The 18,038-nt window shown below is 34.0% G+C and overlaps 2 protein-coding genes across 3 annotated transcripts; one reads left to right on the top strand and one right to left on the bottom strand.

The window, feature by feature from the left end:
* Window positions 1-1,093: 1,093 nt before the first annotated feature.
* On the top strand, window positions 1,094-8,353 carry LOC11443192 (DNA-(apurinic or apyrimidinic site) endonuclease 2). The gene is made up of 10 exons (XM_003629270.4): window positions 1,094-1,175; window positions 1,250-1,472; window positions 2,520-2,741; window positions 2,962-3,047; window positions 3,544-3,659; window positions 3,749-3,829; window positions 4,257-4,457; window positions 4,798-4,958; window positions 5,045-5,727; window positions 7,503-8,353. Exons 2-10 carry the CDS (start codon window positions 1,253-1,255, stop codon window positions 7,572-7,574), a joined length of 1,842 nt encoding a protein of 613 aa, XP_003629318.1. The 5' UTR covers window positions 1,094-1,175; window positions 1,250-1,252; the 3' UTR covers window positions 7,575-8,353.
* Window positions 8,354-10,325: 1,972 nt separating this feature from the next.
* On the bottom strand, window positions 10,326-16,275 carry LOC11438689 (mediator of RNA polymerase II transcription subunit 4). Of its 2 annotated transcripts, none has more exons than XM_003629268.4 (3): window positions 16,084-16,275; window positions 11,636-12,995; window positions 10,326-10,682 (listed from the first exon to the last, which is right to left on the bottom strand). In XM_003629268.4, the coding sequence occupies exon 2, from the start codon at window positions 12,884-12,886 to the stop codon at window positions 11,678-11,680; it is 1,209 nt and encodes a 402-aa protein (XP_003629316.1). In that variant the 5' UTR covers window positions 12,887-12,995; window positions 16,084-16,275; the 3' UTR covers window positions 10,326-10,682; window positions 11,636-11,677. The 2 variants fall into 2 exon arrangements, with proteins under 2 accessions (XP_003629316.1, XP_024629271.1); XM_024773503.2 differs by having other exon boundaries at window positions 10,326-10,695; window positions 16,084-16,274.
* Window positions 16,276-18,038: the final 1,763 nt, after the last annotated feature.

The raw sequence follows: 18,038 nt of genomic DNA, 5'->3' as shown, positions 1-18,038 counted from the left end.
ACTTTGGTCCTTTATCTTTTTTCCTTTTCAGGTCCTTTATCTCTCATAAAAACACATATAAATCATTTTTCTCATTTTTTATTTAAAAATATATAATTTTATTTTTTAAATATATTTTTATTAAAAATAAAAAAAATCCAGAAATAATATTGTTCATCTTTTTCCTTTGAATCTTCATCTTCTTCATTTGAATCTTCATCATTTTCCTTGAGTCAAAAAAATTTCTACACAAATATATCTCAAAATATCATGAATTTATGTTATGTTCACCTCAAATCTTCTTTTAAACACAAAAATCAAAACCCCAAATTCTCATTTTAAACTTTTATAAATAAAAACACTAGAAAATCCAAAAAAAAAAACTTACTTCAATTGAATTGAATAATTGAACAATTGGAAGATTTAAACTTTTAAACTCCCACTGATTTCATTCACTGAACAAAAACACAACAATGAGTAAAAATGAACTAACACAATTAACTGAATAATAAATTCTAAATTGAACTGATACACAAAATCTTATAAAAAAAACCCAGATTTTTTCATTATTAATTAATTAAACATTAAAAAAAAACACAATCACAGAGATAAAAGAATTTAAATTTTGATGAAAACCCAAGAGAGTAGAGTGAATGAAAATGAGAATTGAAGAAGGGTTAGATTAAAATCAGCGAGAATCTAAAATGGGTTGATTATACAATTTATTGATTTTCATAAATTATTACACACAATTTTTATTCATTCAACAACATTAAAATGATAGAAATTAAATTCAGCCAATAATGTCATTCATTAATGCCAAAACAAAGGCCCAAACCCAATACAAATGTTTCCAAAAAAAAGCAATTAAATAATAACATTTATTCTGATGGTGGGACCGCGTGTACTGTTCATGCAAAAACAACATCAGGTAACCCATGCCTTTATCTCTCCAGATCTCAACCGTTGAAGTATAATATTAATATATCAACGGTTGTAATTGGCTGTCAGTTTTTAAATGCACAAGTTGTGCATGGTGCACAAATCTTTCCCTTGTGCATGCTAAATGCCACCCTATAACACACTCCAATCATAAATAGACACATCATTTATTGTTTTTATGCATTTACCTCTTGTGTTTGATAACTTGTTTATCTTGGGACGGAGAGTGGCCGGAGTACTGAGTGAATGATTCGGTACGTGCTTACATTTCCAATGTGCCAAAAATACATTACCTGAACGCTTCTGATAGATTGATAAATTATTTCAGAAAATGAAGATAGTGAGTTACAACGTGAACGGGTTGAGACAACGCATAACTCAGTTCGGTTCTCTTCGGAATCTTCTTAATTCATTCGACGCTGACATTCTTTGCTTTCAGGAGACAAAACTTAGTAGGCAAGATGTTACAGCGGATTTGGTTATGGTTGATGGATACGAATCTTTCTTTTCTTGTACCAGAACTTCCCAAAAAGGCCGAACCGGTTATTCTGGTAAGATGTTTGTTTCATTTCATTGCCTCAAACAACATAGTAGTAACATGTTTAGTGTAACAGAATTTTAACTATAAAATTTAATTCAATTCTGTAAAATTGCAATATTTGTTTCTGACTAGATGATTGATTTAGTAAAAGAATTCAGCTGGGTATGTGTAAGAAACAAAATGATTTGAATTTCTAAGCATATAGTGATAAAAATTGATTTTGAGTGAATTCATTCTGTTGAAGGCGTGTTGAATGTCCAACATGTATTAGCGTCTGACGCAGGTAATTACGTTCAATTATGTCATTCTTTCAAATTATTATCGGTGTTTATGTCATGCTCGGTGTCCATATTTGTGTTGGCGCTTCGTAGGTTGAAAGTAAAGTGATCTATGGTTGGACGCATTCATGTAAAAGTGAGTTGAACAGTATATTGGGTGTAAAAATCAATTCTAGAATAGAAGCTCCAATTTCTAGCTTAAAGTTAGAATCAATTATGGAGGTAAAATCAATTTTACTATAGAGCAACCAAACTTGTCAAATCTGTTCTACACATCTAGAATCAATTTTGGTTCCTTCAAAAGTGAAACCAAACATACTTAACTGGATTGGTTCCATATAGGTTCGGAAACAATAACTTTCGTGAATAAGATTTAGGGTTAAATATGTTTTTAGTCATTATAATTATTTCGACGTTTGTTTTTCATCTTGCATCTACTTTTCAGCCCCTACAAGTTACAAAACTACATTCTTTTTGCCCCTTGTACAGATTTAAGTTTTGTAATTTGTAGAGACCGAAAAGTGGATACAATGAATAGAAACAAAAGAGGTCAATTTTGTTGGCACTAAATTGTATATATAACCTTAAGATTTATGGATGAAATGCCTCAAGAATCTAGTTTAATTGGTTGCAAAAACTAGGTACTAAAAGAACTACTACTTTTGCTGCAAAAGAATTATTACTGTTATGCTATTAACCTAAGTGGTTGTTTGTGGAAATGAAAACTGTAGGCTAAATAGTACTAAACTTCAAGCAATAAATTTGATTTGAGTGTGCAGGTGTTATTACATTTTGTCGTGTAAGGTCTGCTTTTTCCAGTAACGAAGCAGCATTGCCTTTGGCAGCTGAGGAAGGATTCACTGGCCTATTGTGTAGCTCTCAAACTAGTGAAGGCAAGTTGCCATTCTTTATGGAAGAAGATCTTGAGGATTTTTCAAAAGATGAGCTTCTCAATGTTGATAGTGAAGGGCGATGTGTTGTCACTGATCATGGTCATTTTGGTGCGTGTCCTGTTTATATGCCTATTATCAACATATATCTACCATAACCAAAAAAGTTAGAAGCTGTATGAAGTTATATAAAAGTTTGTGCTTGTGACCCAAAAGAATGACGCATATTTTGTTTGAAACTTTGGATCAGTCATCCATGTTTTTTACTTTTTGTTTTGAAAGATAATTATATTATAATTGTTTTGACGTAGTTGTGTTTGCATCTATCTAGTTCTTTTCAATATTTATGGGCCTCGAGCTGGAGGCGATGACACAGAGAGGATTCAGTTTAAAAAAACTTTTTACAGGATACTGCAGGTATGTATATGATCGAAAATCATTACTTTGCTGACTATTTTCATGCTTTATGTTTAAATACATCTTTTGTTGTTATGCGGATCTTGACTGTTATCTTATGCTACAATTTCTAGTGTTACTGGGTAAATATTGTAATTATAATAAGTCACGTTGATAATTTGGAACTAGAATTTGAAATTCTCCAAACTTCGTAATGTTGATTATGTTTGATTTTTGAAATGATTTTTCTAATTGTTTCATTTATGAGAAAATGTAACTTTGAAACAGTTTATCCGTAAGAATATCTTTTGGGGTTTAGGAAAATCTAAAGCTGGTAATAAAACTTGTTTTATCATTACGCCATTTGTGTTTCCCATAAATCAGCATGATTCAATGAACATTGAAGTGTCAATCAGGATATGTTATTATCATAGTTTATCTGCTTACCTTTGATGCCTCCATTTTTCACTTTTTTTTTTGTTTTCTATTTGATTGATGTTGATAGTCTCTTTAATAGAAAAGATTGGAGTCTCTACTGCATCAAGGAAGGAGAATATTTGTTGTAGGTGATCTTAATATTGCGCCATTTGCAGTTGATCGGTGTGATGCAGGACCTGATTTTGAAAAAAATGAGTGAGCTGACTGCCAGATTCCTGTAAAGTATATTTAATGTCAAACATACGAATAATTATCTTAAAATCTTTGCACGAATTCTCGTGTAGGTTTAGAAGATGGTTCAGATCAATGTTAATCGAAAATGGAGGTCGCTTTTCTGATGTTTTCCGAGCCAAGCATCCTGATAAGTAAGAATGCTTGGTTACCTGTATTTTTGAATATCAAATATTGATGTGTAGTATCCCCTTGGAAATTCTATTGCTGATACCATCCTTAACACTGTCTTATCAGAAAGAGGATAATATTCTAATTCTATCTTTTCTGAAAATGTTTTCTTGTTTCCAGTATAGTATCTAGTCATCTTCACTTGGGATATATTGCTTTCCAAATTCAGAGCACTTGTTTGAAAATGATGACTATGTTTTTGCTTCAAAATTCAAATATTATTTTTGACTTATATTGATGATACATTTCTCTGTGCACTTGGATTGTGTTGTACGCCAATCCTCCATATTCACCCATGTTCCATTGTTTGTGTTTTCAACTCTGTCTAAATCTTCAATATCATCATCAATATGGTTATGTCATAATTGCACTAATTGAGTTTTTATGCAGAATGGATGCATACACATGTTGGTCGCAAAGTTCAGGTGCTGAAGTGTTTAACTATGGGAGTAGAATTGACCATATTCTATGTGCTGGTTCATGCTTACATAAATCAGATGACCTGCAATCCCATAGTTTTATAGGATGCCATGTTAAGGAATGTGAAATTCTGACTCAGTACAAACGGTTCAAACCTGAAAGCACACTGAGGTAAGGTACAAATGTTGCATATTAAATATATTGTTGCAAGTCCCAACCAAAAAAATAAAAATATTGCAAGCTATGTTGTCTGTGAAATATGAACATGGACGAAGAACTTTCTTTGGTTATACGATAACATTTCTTATGTTGTAGAATATATCATTTCACATTGCACATTTATGGAATTTCAAAGTACATTTTATACCTTTCTTTTCTAACTCCTAGTGAGGTTTTTCGCCACTACTGTGTCAAATGGTTCAAGATTTGCACAAATCTGTGCTGCATGTCTTCCTGGAGGTTAGGATAAGAACATTGGTTTTAACTTTGACTTTATGATCTGCATGAACAGTTCCCACAGGTGGAAGGGAGGACAAAGCATTAAACTTGAAGGATCCGATCATGCTCCAGTTTGTGCGACTTTAATGGGAATTCCTGAGGTCTCTCTGCATAGTACTCCCTCCTTATCTTCTAGATATGTTCCCATGGTTCATGGCGTACAGCAAAGTCTAGGTAACAAGACATTGTTTTATCTTATGGTGATAGTTTTTTTATGTAAGATATCATTTGTTTATTTGTTTTTAAACTTCCTATTGCAGTGTCATTGTTGATGAAAAGACGAGTTTCTGAATCGTGCAAGATGGCAAACGGAGACATTCTAACGGTTAGTACTTGTGAGAGAATAGAAGAACCAGTCGACAAAATTGGTTCGTCAACCTGTGAATGCGATTTGTTTCCAAACCAGGATTCAGAAGGTAGCATTTTGAAACCAAATGAACTTTCGGCGGGTTCTTCTCAGGAGTCTGTTTCTAAATCAGGAAGTGTATATGAAAAATCAATAACTCAGAAATGCAATGAATCCAAGAAAAAAGCTAGAAATAGTCAATCGTCCCAACTCTCCATTAGATCATTTTTTCAGAAAAGCACAAGTCTTGACAATGGTGTCAAGGACTCTTGTATTAGTTACTCTAATAATGAGGCAGAACCCTCACAACCCAACTCTCAATTACTTGAAACTTGTACAATTATTGATCATAGTAGCAATCCTGGTCAAGATGAAATAAATGCTGATGTTTGTGGTCAGGATTTAGCTGAAATAAATAATAGTTCTAGAAAGGAAGAAAAGAGTAATGTAGCTTCACAAGAGTGGCAAAGAATACAAAAATTGATGCAGAACAGTATACCTCTTTGCAAGGGACATAAGGAACCTTGTATTGCTCGAGTGGTAAAGAAACAAGGAGCTAATTTTGGTCGCAGATTCTATACTTGTGCTCGTGCTGAGGTAAACTGTTTCCATCAAGTGGTTTTGTGCATTGTATTTTGTCTCTGAAAATTATTCTTGTGCACTGCAATCTGAATATTGTGAGGATATGGCTAATTTGTTTTATACCCAAATATTTTGAATCCTGCAACTCTGTAAGCGTTGCACAATTCATAGTTGAATTTTACATCTTTTACTATTTTGTTTTTGATTTGTTGTGTCAAACGATTTCAAAGTATTTCTTACTTTCATATAAAATTTGTGAAGTGCATAAGAGCAATCTCGTCCTGCTTATTTTCTCAATAGAGAAACTTTGTTATCTCTAGTCCAATTGCTCTTTTGGTTATTTGATCAAGGCAAGTGAGGGAAATACTTAATTTGCGAGTGTTACCAGAGATATTGAGTAAACCAGTTAATAACACTTCTTTTGATTATTTTAATACATATGTAATTAATAAAATTATTAACTTTGACTAAATCAGAAAACATAGTATAGTGATTCTTTATTTTTTAATTAGAAGGTACCATTACTATTCTCAGATATGTTATAAGAAACCATTAGGTCTTCTCCTAACAGTTTAAACTTTTGGGATAGTTTTGTTCTTGCCATGGTACCAAAGCCTCTATGATCATCTATAGGCTAGAGTTTGATTCTTGTTTCCCCTGACGAAAATAAAAAAGCTGAAATTCAGCACAAGGCTTGTGCATGGTCCACACTTCAAGCCCAAATGGCTCTTGCATGAGGGAGCATTAAAGATAGAACAAAAACCATTCATTTATCTTCTTCTAACTTTTAAGCTTTTTGAATATTTATATATTTATTGTTTGGTTCTGTTAAAATTAAGAATCTTCAGATATTCCTTTGGTTATACAACTCTCTAGATTGATTTTTATTACTCTTAGACTATACAACTTCCTAGGCTAGTGCTTACTAATTAAGCGTTCAATGTATTTATTGTAAAACCATTATAAATACAAGGTGTATGATATCATTATAGACACACAGAGCTTTGTCCATGTGAGCTTAGCTCAGTTGGTTTGGACAATGCATAATATATGCAAGGTCCGGGGTTCAAACCCCGGCCACCACCAAATAAAGACACATAGAGCTTTACATATTTTACAGGTTCAAGTAAGGAAAAGGAGGTAAGGGGTGGTATGGGATGTGAGGGATGAAATTCCTTGTTTGGTTTGATGGAAGGAAAAGGGATGGGAGATAAGAGAACCCTTCTATTGTTTTGTTTGCAAAGGTAAGGGAGGGAAAATAAAACTAATTTACCATTATATCCTTCTAGAAAAATGAAAGAATGGAATCGTGGATGAGAGATAAGATAACCCTTCTATTATTTGGTCTCATTGTCCTTTTCATTAATGTTTGAACTATAAACCGAGTCTATGCAGAGTTTAGTGTGTCCATAAAGTTCAGAATTGCAACAATCATCTGGATTATAATGCTAGAAGCCCCCTATTGTCCATAAAGTTTAGAACTAAATCGACAGTCTAAATCTAAGGAGTTCAATAAGGTTTGACTCTTAATAATAACTAGCATAGTTGCATCGTCCAATAATAAAACTATAAGCAGCTCAACACTTGTTTGAAGTGAAGTATTGGGTTCTGCCTTCTAATGAGCTATCAATGTCAATTGCCTGCAATGAGTTGTATTATAGCCACAAATGCTGGCGCCTGGCGGCTTAATAATCTGTTTTCAACCTTGTCTCTTCTTAGTCTTTCATTCCATAGTTGTGTATCACCCTATGCACTAAGTGGTGAATATTAATATGTTTTCCTCCTTACAGGGCCCTGCATCTAATCCTGAAGCAAACTGTGGCTACTTTAAATGGGCTACTTCAAAGTCTAAGAATAAATAATGGTGGTGAAGAACATTTGATTTGCTTTGTTGGTGACAGTATGGAGCATCGCAGTTTTGAATGATTCTGAAAGTGCAACACTGCAACAACCTATTTGAAGAAGATGCCTCTATAATATTTTGTTCACCCTTTTTGACATATTGTAGCAGGCATGTTTCTGCGCAGAGGAGAATAATTAAGAAGTAAACGATATAAGGAATTGGATAAAAGAAAATTAGTTCGGCTATCAATACTTCATCTCAGCATCTAACATGGTTGGATCCTACCACTCTAGCATACATTGAGGCGGCCAACAACCCTAGGTGATTTATTTACTTGAGATTCTGCTTAACATGTCCCTGCACCATGTTTGTTGTGAAAAGTGCTCCATCAAGCAATCCCATGATTAAACTCGTGATCTTGCCACCTACCTTGGCTTCTACGACTACTTCGGTTTAAAAGTTTGTCACCCCCTCATTTTCTTTTAGGCATCGGAAGTGGTAGAATTTTGTGTTTATCAGTTTCTGGTGGATTGATAGGTCTTAGCCCACATGTAAGGGGTGGAGTCACATTACTGTCACACTGAGAAATGCTAATTTCAACTAACGATAGTGTTGAAGAGAATGTATTGGTAACTCTTATTTTGAAAAGTCGCGCTACTAATATTCATATGTATCCTTTCTGCTCAAGTCATCTTGTGTTACGGCCCATTTGCTTTACTGGTAGAAACTGTAGTTAGTCAGATAAAAATATAGCATGTCCTTGACCAAAAAATAGTGTATTCACAAGTAATTTATTTAGCATTTTTTTTTCTTATTTATTTAATTTAGGTGTTCTTGTGAGTGCAACATTATTCAGGATGAATGGATTGATATTCTTCAAAAGAAAATTATGAATCATGAAGTGAACAGATTAAAAAAGGACAGGATCATGTTCCTTGTTGGACATTTTGATGATTTCCTTCAGACTGAATGCATTTGTTGTTCTTCCTTTTGCTTTTTTTGTTTTTGTTTTTGCTGTTAAAAGCTACATTTGAAAAATAAAATCGTTGTTTTATTTTGAAATGGTTTTTTAAAATACTTGAGAAATTATTTTGAATACGCTGCAGAATATTGTTTTTTTCATATCGTGATCCAGCGGCTGCTGCAGTAAATTTGACCGAGAAGAATGATAATAAGGTGGTTATAGTGTATCAGAACGTCAAAGTTAGATCTTTAAGCAAGCCTTTAAGAACACTTGGGATATACCTTTGAACCAATTAGCCACACCTTGCTTTTAAGGGTGATGCGGTTGTAATTAAAATTCTGGAATCTGAGTATGTTGGTGAGGTTGATAGTTGCAAGGTTTTCCCTCATGGAAGATTGATGCTGAAGAAAGGGATACCCCTACCACTTTGGATGGCTTGCATGATAAATTAAACAATCTTTAGAAGGTGTTTGGCAAAATGGTCTCTCACACCTATTGATAAGAGATTTTTTGTTATCATTTTTTCATCTAGAGTATTTACATAGGGTTCTTGTGGGGGCTTGAAACCTTGCACAGGGAATACTTTATATGTTCTCTTGAATGTTGGCCTAAAACTCTTCGAAAATAAGCGTGAGTTAACTCATGCTTGGCTTTTTCAACGTGAGTTAACTTACGCTGGACATTTTTCAGCGTGAGTTAACTCACGTAGACACGTGAATAAGCAAAAACAAAAAGGAAAAGAGCAATTTTCAAACTCTTTGCTATTGCAAGGGGAATGAGATAATGAGATCTCCTCTGGCCTTAGATGAAGCGTCTTGTAACAAAAAGCTTGGATATTTTGCTAAATAAAGGTGGCTCTTGACCTTTTGGATTTTTTTACTGAACTTTCTTTTGGTAGAAAGGGAAAGATACACCTTTAATGTTGATGTAGAAACTCCCTTCAGTTTGCAAATCTTGTCAAGTAATAGGTTATTCTTTAGACAATGGTCGTAGACACATTTATAGGGAAGAAAAACCGATCCTAAAAGATACTGGACAAAAATTATTGTTGAACATATCCTAAAGAAAGTCATTCTGAAGTCACCATAGATTGTGATGGTGATGTATGCGAAATTGTTTGTATAATTTCAAATCAACAATCAAGATCGTTTATAGCATGAAAATGTGTGTTGTGGTGACTACATCAAATCCCTATCCCATCTATACTTGTAGGGAAACGATGTTTGTGTAACTTTTGCTCTGATTTTATCTCTTTGGTAACAGGATGATTATGTAATTTTTAATTTTTGTCTTTTTTACCAATCAAATAATTGATTTTTTTAATCTATACCTATTCAAGGGGTACCAAATTTTGGTATACATTTTTTCTTCAAATTTTATCCTTAATTTATAATTTACCTTTGCTTACCTTACTAAATAATTAATTTTTTTTATCAAATTACCAAGAAAAACATAAAGATGTGCATGAAAGTTTCCGTCTTGAAATACAATAACATTTCAGCTCTTGTTGGATTCAGAGGCATTCAAATATTCATCGTGAACCCTATTTAATAATTCTTTTTACGTAGTTGTCTAATGTGAGTTTCTCAATCTTTACATTCTTCTGACATATGTTTAATTTTGTTTTTCAAGAAAGTTGAATTTTTGGCCACCTTATGCTTAAGTTTTAACTTTGAAGAAGAACGAAATTTTGGCCAAATCTCTGTACAAAATTGATTATAATGAAGCTTGTCTGATTCCATTTAGATCTATAAACCAAACAAGCTCAAATCACATTTTCCAAAACAGATAAATATGGGCACTACATCATCATGACAACATGTAATTATAGTGATACTAATTTCACGCAAATGAATATCAATTCAAATAAAGTAACAATCAACCTATTTAGAGGAGTCGGATCAAAACATTAAACTCATTAGCAATCTCTACAAAATCCAGAATACATGAGTCCAATAGTAACAAACAAAATGTCAGAATCAACGACATTATCTTCAACCGTCTCAGACTCAGTTTAACCAAAAAATGGTAATAGAGGAACGAAAAAGCGGTTGAGTAACCCTCCTGTGTGTATTTTCTCAAATTAACTGATGCTGGGCCAAGGATGTTCAACTCTTTTCCAGCTGCTTAACCTTTTCCCCTCTCAAACTGTGGCTGGTACTCCTGTGTGTAAAATCTGTTAAGCATGAGTCAAAAATCCAGGTAAGTGTTACTGTACTCTATGTATGAGCAAAACCACAGAGTCTTTTGAAGTGTACTGTGTCAAAAAAAGTGTGACTGGTAAAAAAAGGGGTAAAGAGCGACGTAATGTGAATGAGTGAGGCGGTTGCTTGAGGGTGTAAAAAATGTGGTAAGTGGGCGAAAATTCAGTGTGTAAGGAATGTGTAGAACATTGAGACTTGGTGAATGGCAGTGAAACAGTGTAAGGTAATTGCTACATTTGCAGTAGGTGAAACAGTGAAAAATGGCGCTATAGAAACTGAGTTGTGAGAGACTAAGAAGAGAATGAGAATCTATGAGTGAAAAATGGTTACAACTACAAGCGATTTTGTGCGTAAGAGGTGGAAAATTCTATAGAATGAATAGTTATTTATTTCTTATAAAAAGTGTACTAAAACAGATGCCCACAAGGTGCCTCATCACAATTGGTTACAGATCTGTGAGTATTAACTTGTTTCTGTTAAAAATGCTAATCATCAGAAGTAGGTGTAAATCAAGGCTGATATGAAAAATATGTTCTTTTTAATAGTTTAATACATACATAGCATGTGATTTCACATATATTCAACACTTTCTATCTTGGAAAAGACAATCCTCCGCTAGTATAAATGCAGTGCTAATTAAAATTTTCAAGATTATAAAGCATGGATATGCATTCTGCTTTCTAGGGCGTATAGGAGAAACAGTAAGATCCCTCAGCCCATGATTATGTCCTATTTTACTCAAAGCAGTTATGTTGTTATCATACAATCAATGCAACTTATCAAGGTCAAAGATACCATCTTAAAATTCAATGACAGGACGTTATCACCTTAAATTAATGCTGGGGATTCATATAGATCATGTATTTCCAACTATTTTAAACTAAAAGGAAAACTTTTTAAACAAAATCTCACCTATACAGTCAACAATTTGAGATGATAAGTTTCATGGACTTCTTAATCTTCGTCATCAGAGCTTGCCTCATCACTACTATAATCACTACTATCACTTTCTCCACCAAGATCCAAATTAACATGCTGTACTTGAATAATTTCTGGCTGCCTGGGCTGAGGAATGTGAGGGGGTAATTTCTGTTCCTCAAATCTTGGTACTGGAAGTGAGTCAATAGGTGGCAATGCCACAGGATCCCCTGGTTTCCACCCAGGTGGGGGCTTAATTGGCATATCAATAGGCAATTGTACAGGCATTCCAGGCTTCCAACCAGGTGGGATTGCAAAATTTGGTGGTAGCATCCCTTGAATTGCAGACAAATTTCCAAGTGGATTAGTATCCACAGACGGTGGAGGTTCAATAATAGCCTCAACTGTTTTCTCCTTAGTTTCAACTGCTTTAGGCAATCCAATATCAAGGTCTGCAAAATTATATAACTGTGAAGCTCTCATTTGCTCGTCTTGTGGTGCAGGTGGCATTGCACCACGAAGAGGAGCCGTTCCTGCTCCAAATTCTGGTGGTGCAAAGGTTGTATAACTTATTCGATGAGCATATGATAATATATCTGACAGTTTCAGCTGAGATGAGACAGTTGAGGTTGTTAAGGAATCATCTTCACTACCATCTCCTGATTTCAATCTCTTGATGCTACGGCGATAATCAGAGTAATCATCGACAAGAATATCAAGTTCCCTCTCAGCATCTTTGAGTTTGTTGGCAAATGCAAGAAGTGCTGAATCTTTTGACCGAATTTCCCCATCAATCTTCTTTTTAGCATCTTGTAGATCAATAATTTCTTGGAGTTCAGAAACAGCTTCAAAGATTTGGGTTTGAAGGGTGGTGAAAAGTGAAATAATTTCTTTGGTGGTGGAAGGCAAAGAAGACTCGAGGGAGGAAAATGAATGTGGTTGGGTTTGGGAAGAGAGGAATGTTGGGAGTGATCCACGGAATGCAGTGACCCAAACAGATCTATTAGGTGATACTTCGAAGAGCTTAGAAGCTAGGGAAGCCATTTGAGAAAGAAGTGCTTGTGCTCTAGGGAGGGGTGGCAAAAGAGAGATTAGAGCGGCTGAAGGGGTCGCAGAATGGCGGTCTTGGTGATGATTGGTCTGTGACGGTGGTAGCTTTTGAGGGTTAGGGTTCAAAATTGATGGTGAGTTAGGGTTTGTAAGGCCTAGCCTAGCAGGGGACTGCACGATTTGGTGTTGAAGCATTTTGTATCAACACCTTCTCTCTACTTTAGTTTTCTTGTATCTCTAAATAAAAAAATCTGGCAACAGAATGGAGTGGGGCTAAGCCAGAGCCACCCAGTAATAATATCAACTGCGCAACAGAAGAACATAATAAGAGTTATTCAGTATATGACATGATATCACATAAGTGCAGCCAAAAAAACATACCAAAAATGTAACAACTAACAAGTGATATCCTACTTTCTTACAACATAAATCCAAGTTCGAAGAAAGTATTATGATTTGTAATTTATATTCTACCCTTTCAAGTTTCAAGTTAAATTTAATTGTTTAATTTTAAAATTTCTGATATGATACAGAAATGAAACTATTGAATGTTTACTTAGTTTGACAAAATAATTACAGATCTATGAAGGAAGCATGGCTAATTTGCAAGTATGATAAAATAATTCACAAAAAACCTCTTTATAAAACATATAAACTAACAATCTTTTTTGCGGACAAAAAATTGGTGCAATGTAAACAGTTAACTTAGATGATTGCCTAGTACATCAAGATGTAATTAATTCTCTATATTTAATTTAATAAATTATATAGTAGGATTCTGTGATATACCTTACCTGGACAATCTGTAACATAGTAACATATACTTGATGCAATTTTAATAATAATAGTGAAAGATCTATGAATTGGTTCTTGTATAATGGTTAAGGTAGGAGTTGTGAAAATTAAATAAATAAATGATTCAACACATTGGTCACCTATGAAGAAAATATCAGTTACCGAAAGCCACCAAAATTTTAGTTTGAAACATTAGGGAGTAACTAATTGAAGATCACCCAAGCATACGGCATTCATAAATATCACGTGTTCATTACACACAAAAAAGAAAAAGGTCCTCAGTAAAAACATAATATAAAGTTATAAACTATACAGGGAAACTTTATTTGGCCAAAAATAGTTAAGCTGTTTCCAAACAATTTTTTTACAGAAATCACTCAAACGACACGGCCTACATTTTACTACTGTCCTCTATACACAGTGAACATGAGTAAAAGATTGGATTAGACACACATGGCCAGAGATCACAAGGAATGGGTGTCCATGGAAAAATAATATAGACATGGGGCAATAGTTATTTGCCTATATTCAAATGCCCTGCTGATCTGGTCAATCTCCGGACATGTGTCATGTGCATCTGAATGGTATTGAAATAACATAAACAGGTATGTCATCAAATGTCCTATATCAAAGGTATTGAAATAACATAACCAGGTATGTCATCAAATGTCCTATATCAAAGGTCATCAATAGATTCCAATGGATGAGAGTGTCAAATAGATAGCATGAATCAGGCACATCCCGATAACAATCTTCACTGAAACAGCAATATAATGTTTCTCATCAACATAAACATGACTATTCAGCCATACCAGGGAAAGGAGTGCCTTAATTCCAATTGCTCAACTTCCATACCTAATGCAATAAGATAAATACAAGAGCCAATTTACTTTACACTTTCATTAAATGCCATGGTCTTATCCACGGCGCTTCATACTTCCGCCATCTTCAACAGAACAACAACAACAACAATCAAGCCTTATCCCACTAAGTGGGGTCAGTACATGAATCAAACGGCCATAGTGTTCTATCAAAAACCATGTCTTTCTCCAACTCATTGATCTTTAGATCCTTCTTGATAGTTTCTCTAATAGTTTTTTTAGGTCTTCCCCTACCTCTAGTGATTTGACACCCCTCCATCTGATCTATTCTCCTTACTACAACATCCACAGGTCTTCTCTCTACATGGCCAAACCACCAAAGTCTAGTTTCTACCATCTTTTGTACTATAGGTGATACCCCAACTCTCTCTCTAATGTTGTCATTTCTAATTCTATCCCGTCTAGTCTTACCACACATCCAACGCAACACCACGTTCAATATACCCTGATAATATAATTTCTTCTATTTCACGAGAGTTGAGATGACATATAAACTTGAACTTGAAGAAAGCCTAGATTTGTATAAATCCACATTGCATCTCATTTTAATTTAAACCATAAACATGACTATACAGCTTTGGATTCACATGACTAACTACCACAGCCAATAATTAATTGTCAAGAAGCCAAGACTATAAATTTAAATCATGTCTGTACATTACAAATACTGGCAAGTCGAATAGTTTTACTATTCATCTTCATCAACACTTCCAAGTCTGCACCTTCATATTAATTTAATAAGGCATATGTATTTAACTCTGTAAAAAAGAATTTAAATCAAAATTTCCAGCATGCAACAGGTTTTAAAAAACCAAAGCTTCTACTTTACTTCAACAAACAAGATACAAATTCAATTATCCGTAATCAATAGAGCCCATAGCGGCCTCTACTGTGGAATAGTGGCCTCTCTGTTGTTTCATCCTCCCCTTGTGTAATCCTCTCGGTTCTGCATTGTCCTCTTTGTACGATGATGAGTTACTTTAAGCCATGGAGGCTAAAACTCATTAGATTTTCATGACGTCTGAACATTACTAACAACAAACTTCGATTATTAGAGTTATGAACGTGTTTAATTTCGTACATTCTTCGATTTTTAAGCTTTTATACGTGAATGAAAAATTCTTTTATTGTTTCCCTATGTGTATGATGAAAATGAAAAAAAAATTTGTTGTTTCCCTAAACTCCGACATAGCAGCCATTCTGCTAACCGCTATGCCTCTTAGCGTTTTGAGGGTCGGCCGCTACCCACGATTGACTACATGATTCAATTATAAAGAAACCAACCAGTTCATTATATTGTCCACCAATCAGATGCAACAATTCACTTTCATAATTTAGCAAATTAATAAATGACATTATCTCTAAATAACCAAACTAACGAGTGGTTCGGGATAACCCGAGTTCAATTCATGGGTGGAAAAAGTTTTTGCCAACTCCGTCAAAACTCCGGATTACTAGAGGTCATTTCCCCTAAAAACCACGGGGAAATTTCAAAAGCTGAGACGCATCAATAGCTAGTTCTAAGTTCTAATTTGACTCCAATATAATTTAATAGTATAAACCCTCAAAATCATCATCGAACATGATTTTAAAGCAGTGACTATAGTACAATAATATTCTGATGCATTAACAAAAAATAATGGAGATGATCGGATTTGAATACGGAAGAAAAAATGAATTTTGAAGGCAACTTATTAAACAGGAAAAACCTAATACCTTAAATGCGCGATGTAGTTAACCGCTGGTTTCGTCTGATCTTGAAAACCCTCATCGCCGAGATGATCTACCACTGGAAACAATACGATTTATAGAAGAGGAAGACGATCATGGCGTTGGTTTTGTGGTGAAGATGCTAAAGCTCGTAAGAATGAAGGAGACTAGAGAGAGCTTTTATACCTTTTTTGTTGAATTAAAGAGAGCTTATATTTTTTCTTTTTGGTTTTTCAACATTTTTTTTTCGACTTTTAAAAGAAGATAAATGTTAACGAGTGCCTCCGACGCACTTGTTAAGAGATTATAAAAGGAAATATTCCCTTAGAATTTATGTATCATACTTTTTGAAAATCAAAAAAGTGTTATTTTTAATGTAAAATTTGACATTTCTTTCCACTTTTAATGTAAAATTTGGAAATATTCGTCTTTTAGGTTTGACGACTTCTTAGAATGAAAGAAGAGTCTAAGTATGCATTTGTGGAAGGCAAGAAGATGAAGTGGATTGAAGATGGTGCGATGATGAACCAAGTCAAACTAAACCAAACAAAAGAACCGGTAGAGAGAATCAACCATACAAAAGAACAAATAGAGAGACGGGCAACCAATCATAAGAATTAAATGGAGAGAAGAAATCAATTAGAAGAATTAATAGGGAGACAGACAGTCAAATAGAAAAATCAAATAAGGAAAGAATCAATCAAAAAGAAAAACCTAATAGAGAGAGAATTAAACATAAGAATCAACAAGGAGAAACAATCAATTAGGAGAGACAATAAATCAAAAGAATCAATAGGGAGAGAGACACATTAGAGATATATACAATCAAATAAAATAATCAATATGGGGGAAGCAATCAATCATAAGAATAAATAGGGAGAGAGACAATCAATCAGAAGAATCAATAGAGAGAAGCAACCAATCAAAAGAATCAAGAAGGGGAGAAATAGTCAATCAGAAGAATCAAAAGGAGGAAAATCAATCAATCAAAAGAATCAAAAGCAGGGGAGAACCAATCAATCAAAAGAATCAATATAGAGAGATGACCAATCAAAATAGAAGATTCAAGACACATGAATGTTTGTAGCTCCGTTCTTCGGTGCATAGAGAAGATTGGAAAAAGGTGTGGGGCCCATGAAAAATCTATGTCCTCTCACTTTCTCTCATTCCAAACGATAGAAATGCAGCCTTTCTCTTCTTTTTCTCTCTTCAATACTTCTCTTTTCACTGTTTCTCTTCAACCAAACATAGTGTAAATGAATGGGTGGAAATGGGATGATCCACCTCTAGAATCAAAAAATTATAAGCAATTTTTATTGAGAAAAAACAATGAGAAGAATTTTTCCAAATATGGAAGTCATTTTGGTCAGGATTAGGAGGCTTGATACTCACAATTTTACTACATATTTTTTTTTAGGAATAAGGTGATTGAAACTAGACCAATTCTAACCCTCACCATTATCATAATGCTAGATATGGGGACATTAATCCTAACCCGGCTTCATCATGTAGAATTAGTCATAAACCCAAACCTCCAACAATTTTAGGTCACAAATTTTCTCCTAGAAAATCACGTGGCACTTTCTAGATTCAGTGATAGAATCCCAAATGAAATTTATGCACAATTAAATCGTCACCTTATAATTTTTTTGCATTTGTCATTTAAACCAAAAATCGAATATTATTTTAGTTCATCTATCATCATATTTGTTTGGATTTTGGGATGACTTATAGTTTAAAGAATGACTTTAAAATATTTAATGTTTAGTTTATATGAATGACTTATAGTTTAAACAATGAGTCAGTGAAAAGATCCATCCTCTCCAAATTGTGCCTGAAATCGTTAAGTTGAAGACGAGTGTCGTTATATATGAAAACCAAAAAATCTATTAAAAAAAAAGGCTAAAATATGGTTTTAGTCCCTGTAAAAAAAAATTGTTTTTGGTCCCTGCAAAATTTTT

Source organism: Medicago truncatula, chromosome 8 (genome assembly GCF_003473485.1).
Source record: "Medicago truncatula cultivar Jemalong A17 chromosome 8, MtrunA17r5.0-ANR, whole genome shotgun sequence".
NCBI lineage: Eukaryota > Viridiplantae > Streptophyta > Magnoliopsida > Fabales > Fabaceae > Medicago > Medicago truncatula.
Note: the sequence above shows the minus strand (reverse complement) of the source record. Positions and strands in the feature narration are given on the sequence as shown.

What these genes read in the sequence shown, in the direction of transcription:
- LOC11443192 (XM_003629270.4), top strand. Translation starts at nt 1,253, where the DNA reads ATGAAGATAGTGAGTTACAACGTGAACGGGTTGAGACAACGCATAACT. An exon ending in CACTGATCATGGTCATTTTG is followed by an intron (nt 2,742 to 2,961) that starts GTGCGTGTCCTG and finishes GCATCTATCTAG; the next exon opens with TTCTTTTCAATATTTATGGG. An exon ending in AAACCTGAAAGCACACTGAG is followed by an intron (nt 4,458 to 4,797) that starts GTAAGGTACAAA and finishes CTGCATGAACAG; the next exon opens with TTCCCACAGGTGGAAGGGAG.
- LOC11438689 (XM_003629268.4), bottom strand. Translation starts at nt 12,886, where the DNA reads ATGCTTCAACACCAAATCGTGCAGTCCCCTGCTAGGCTAGGCCTTACA.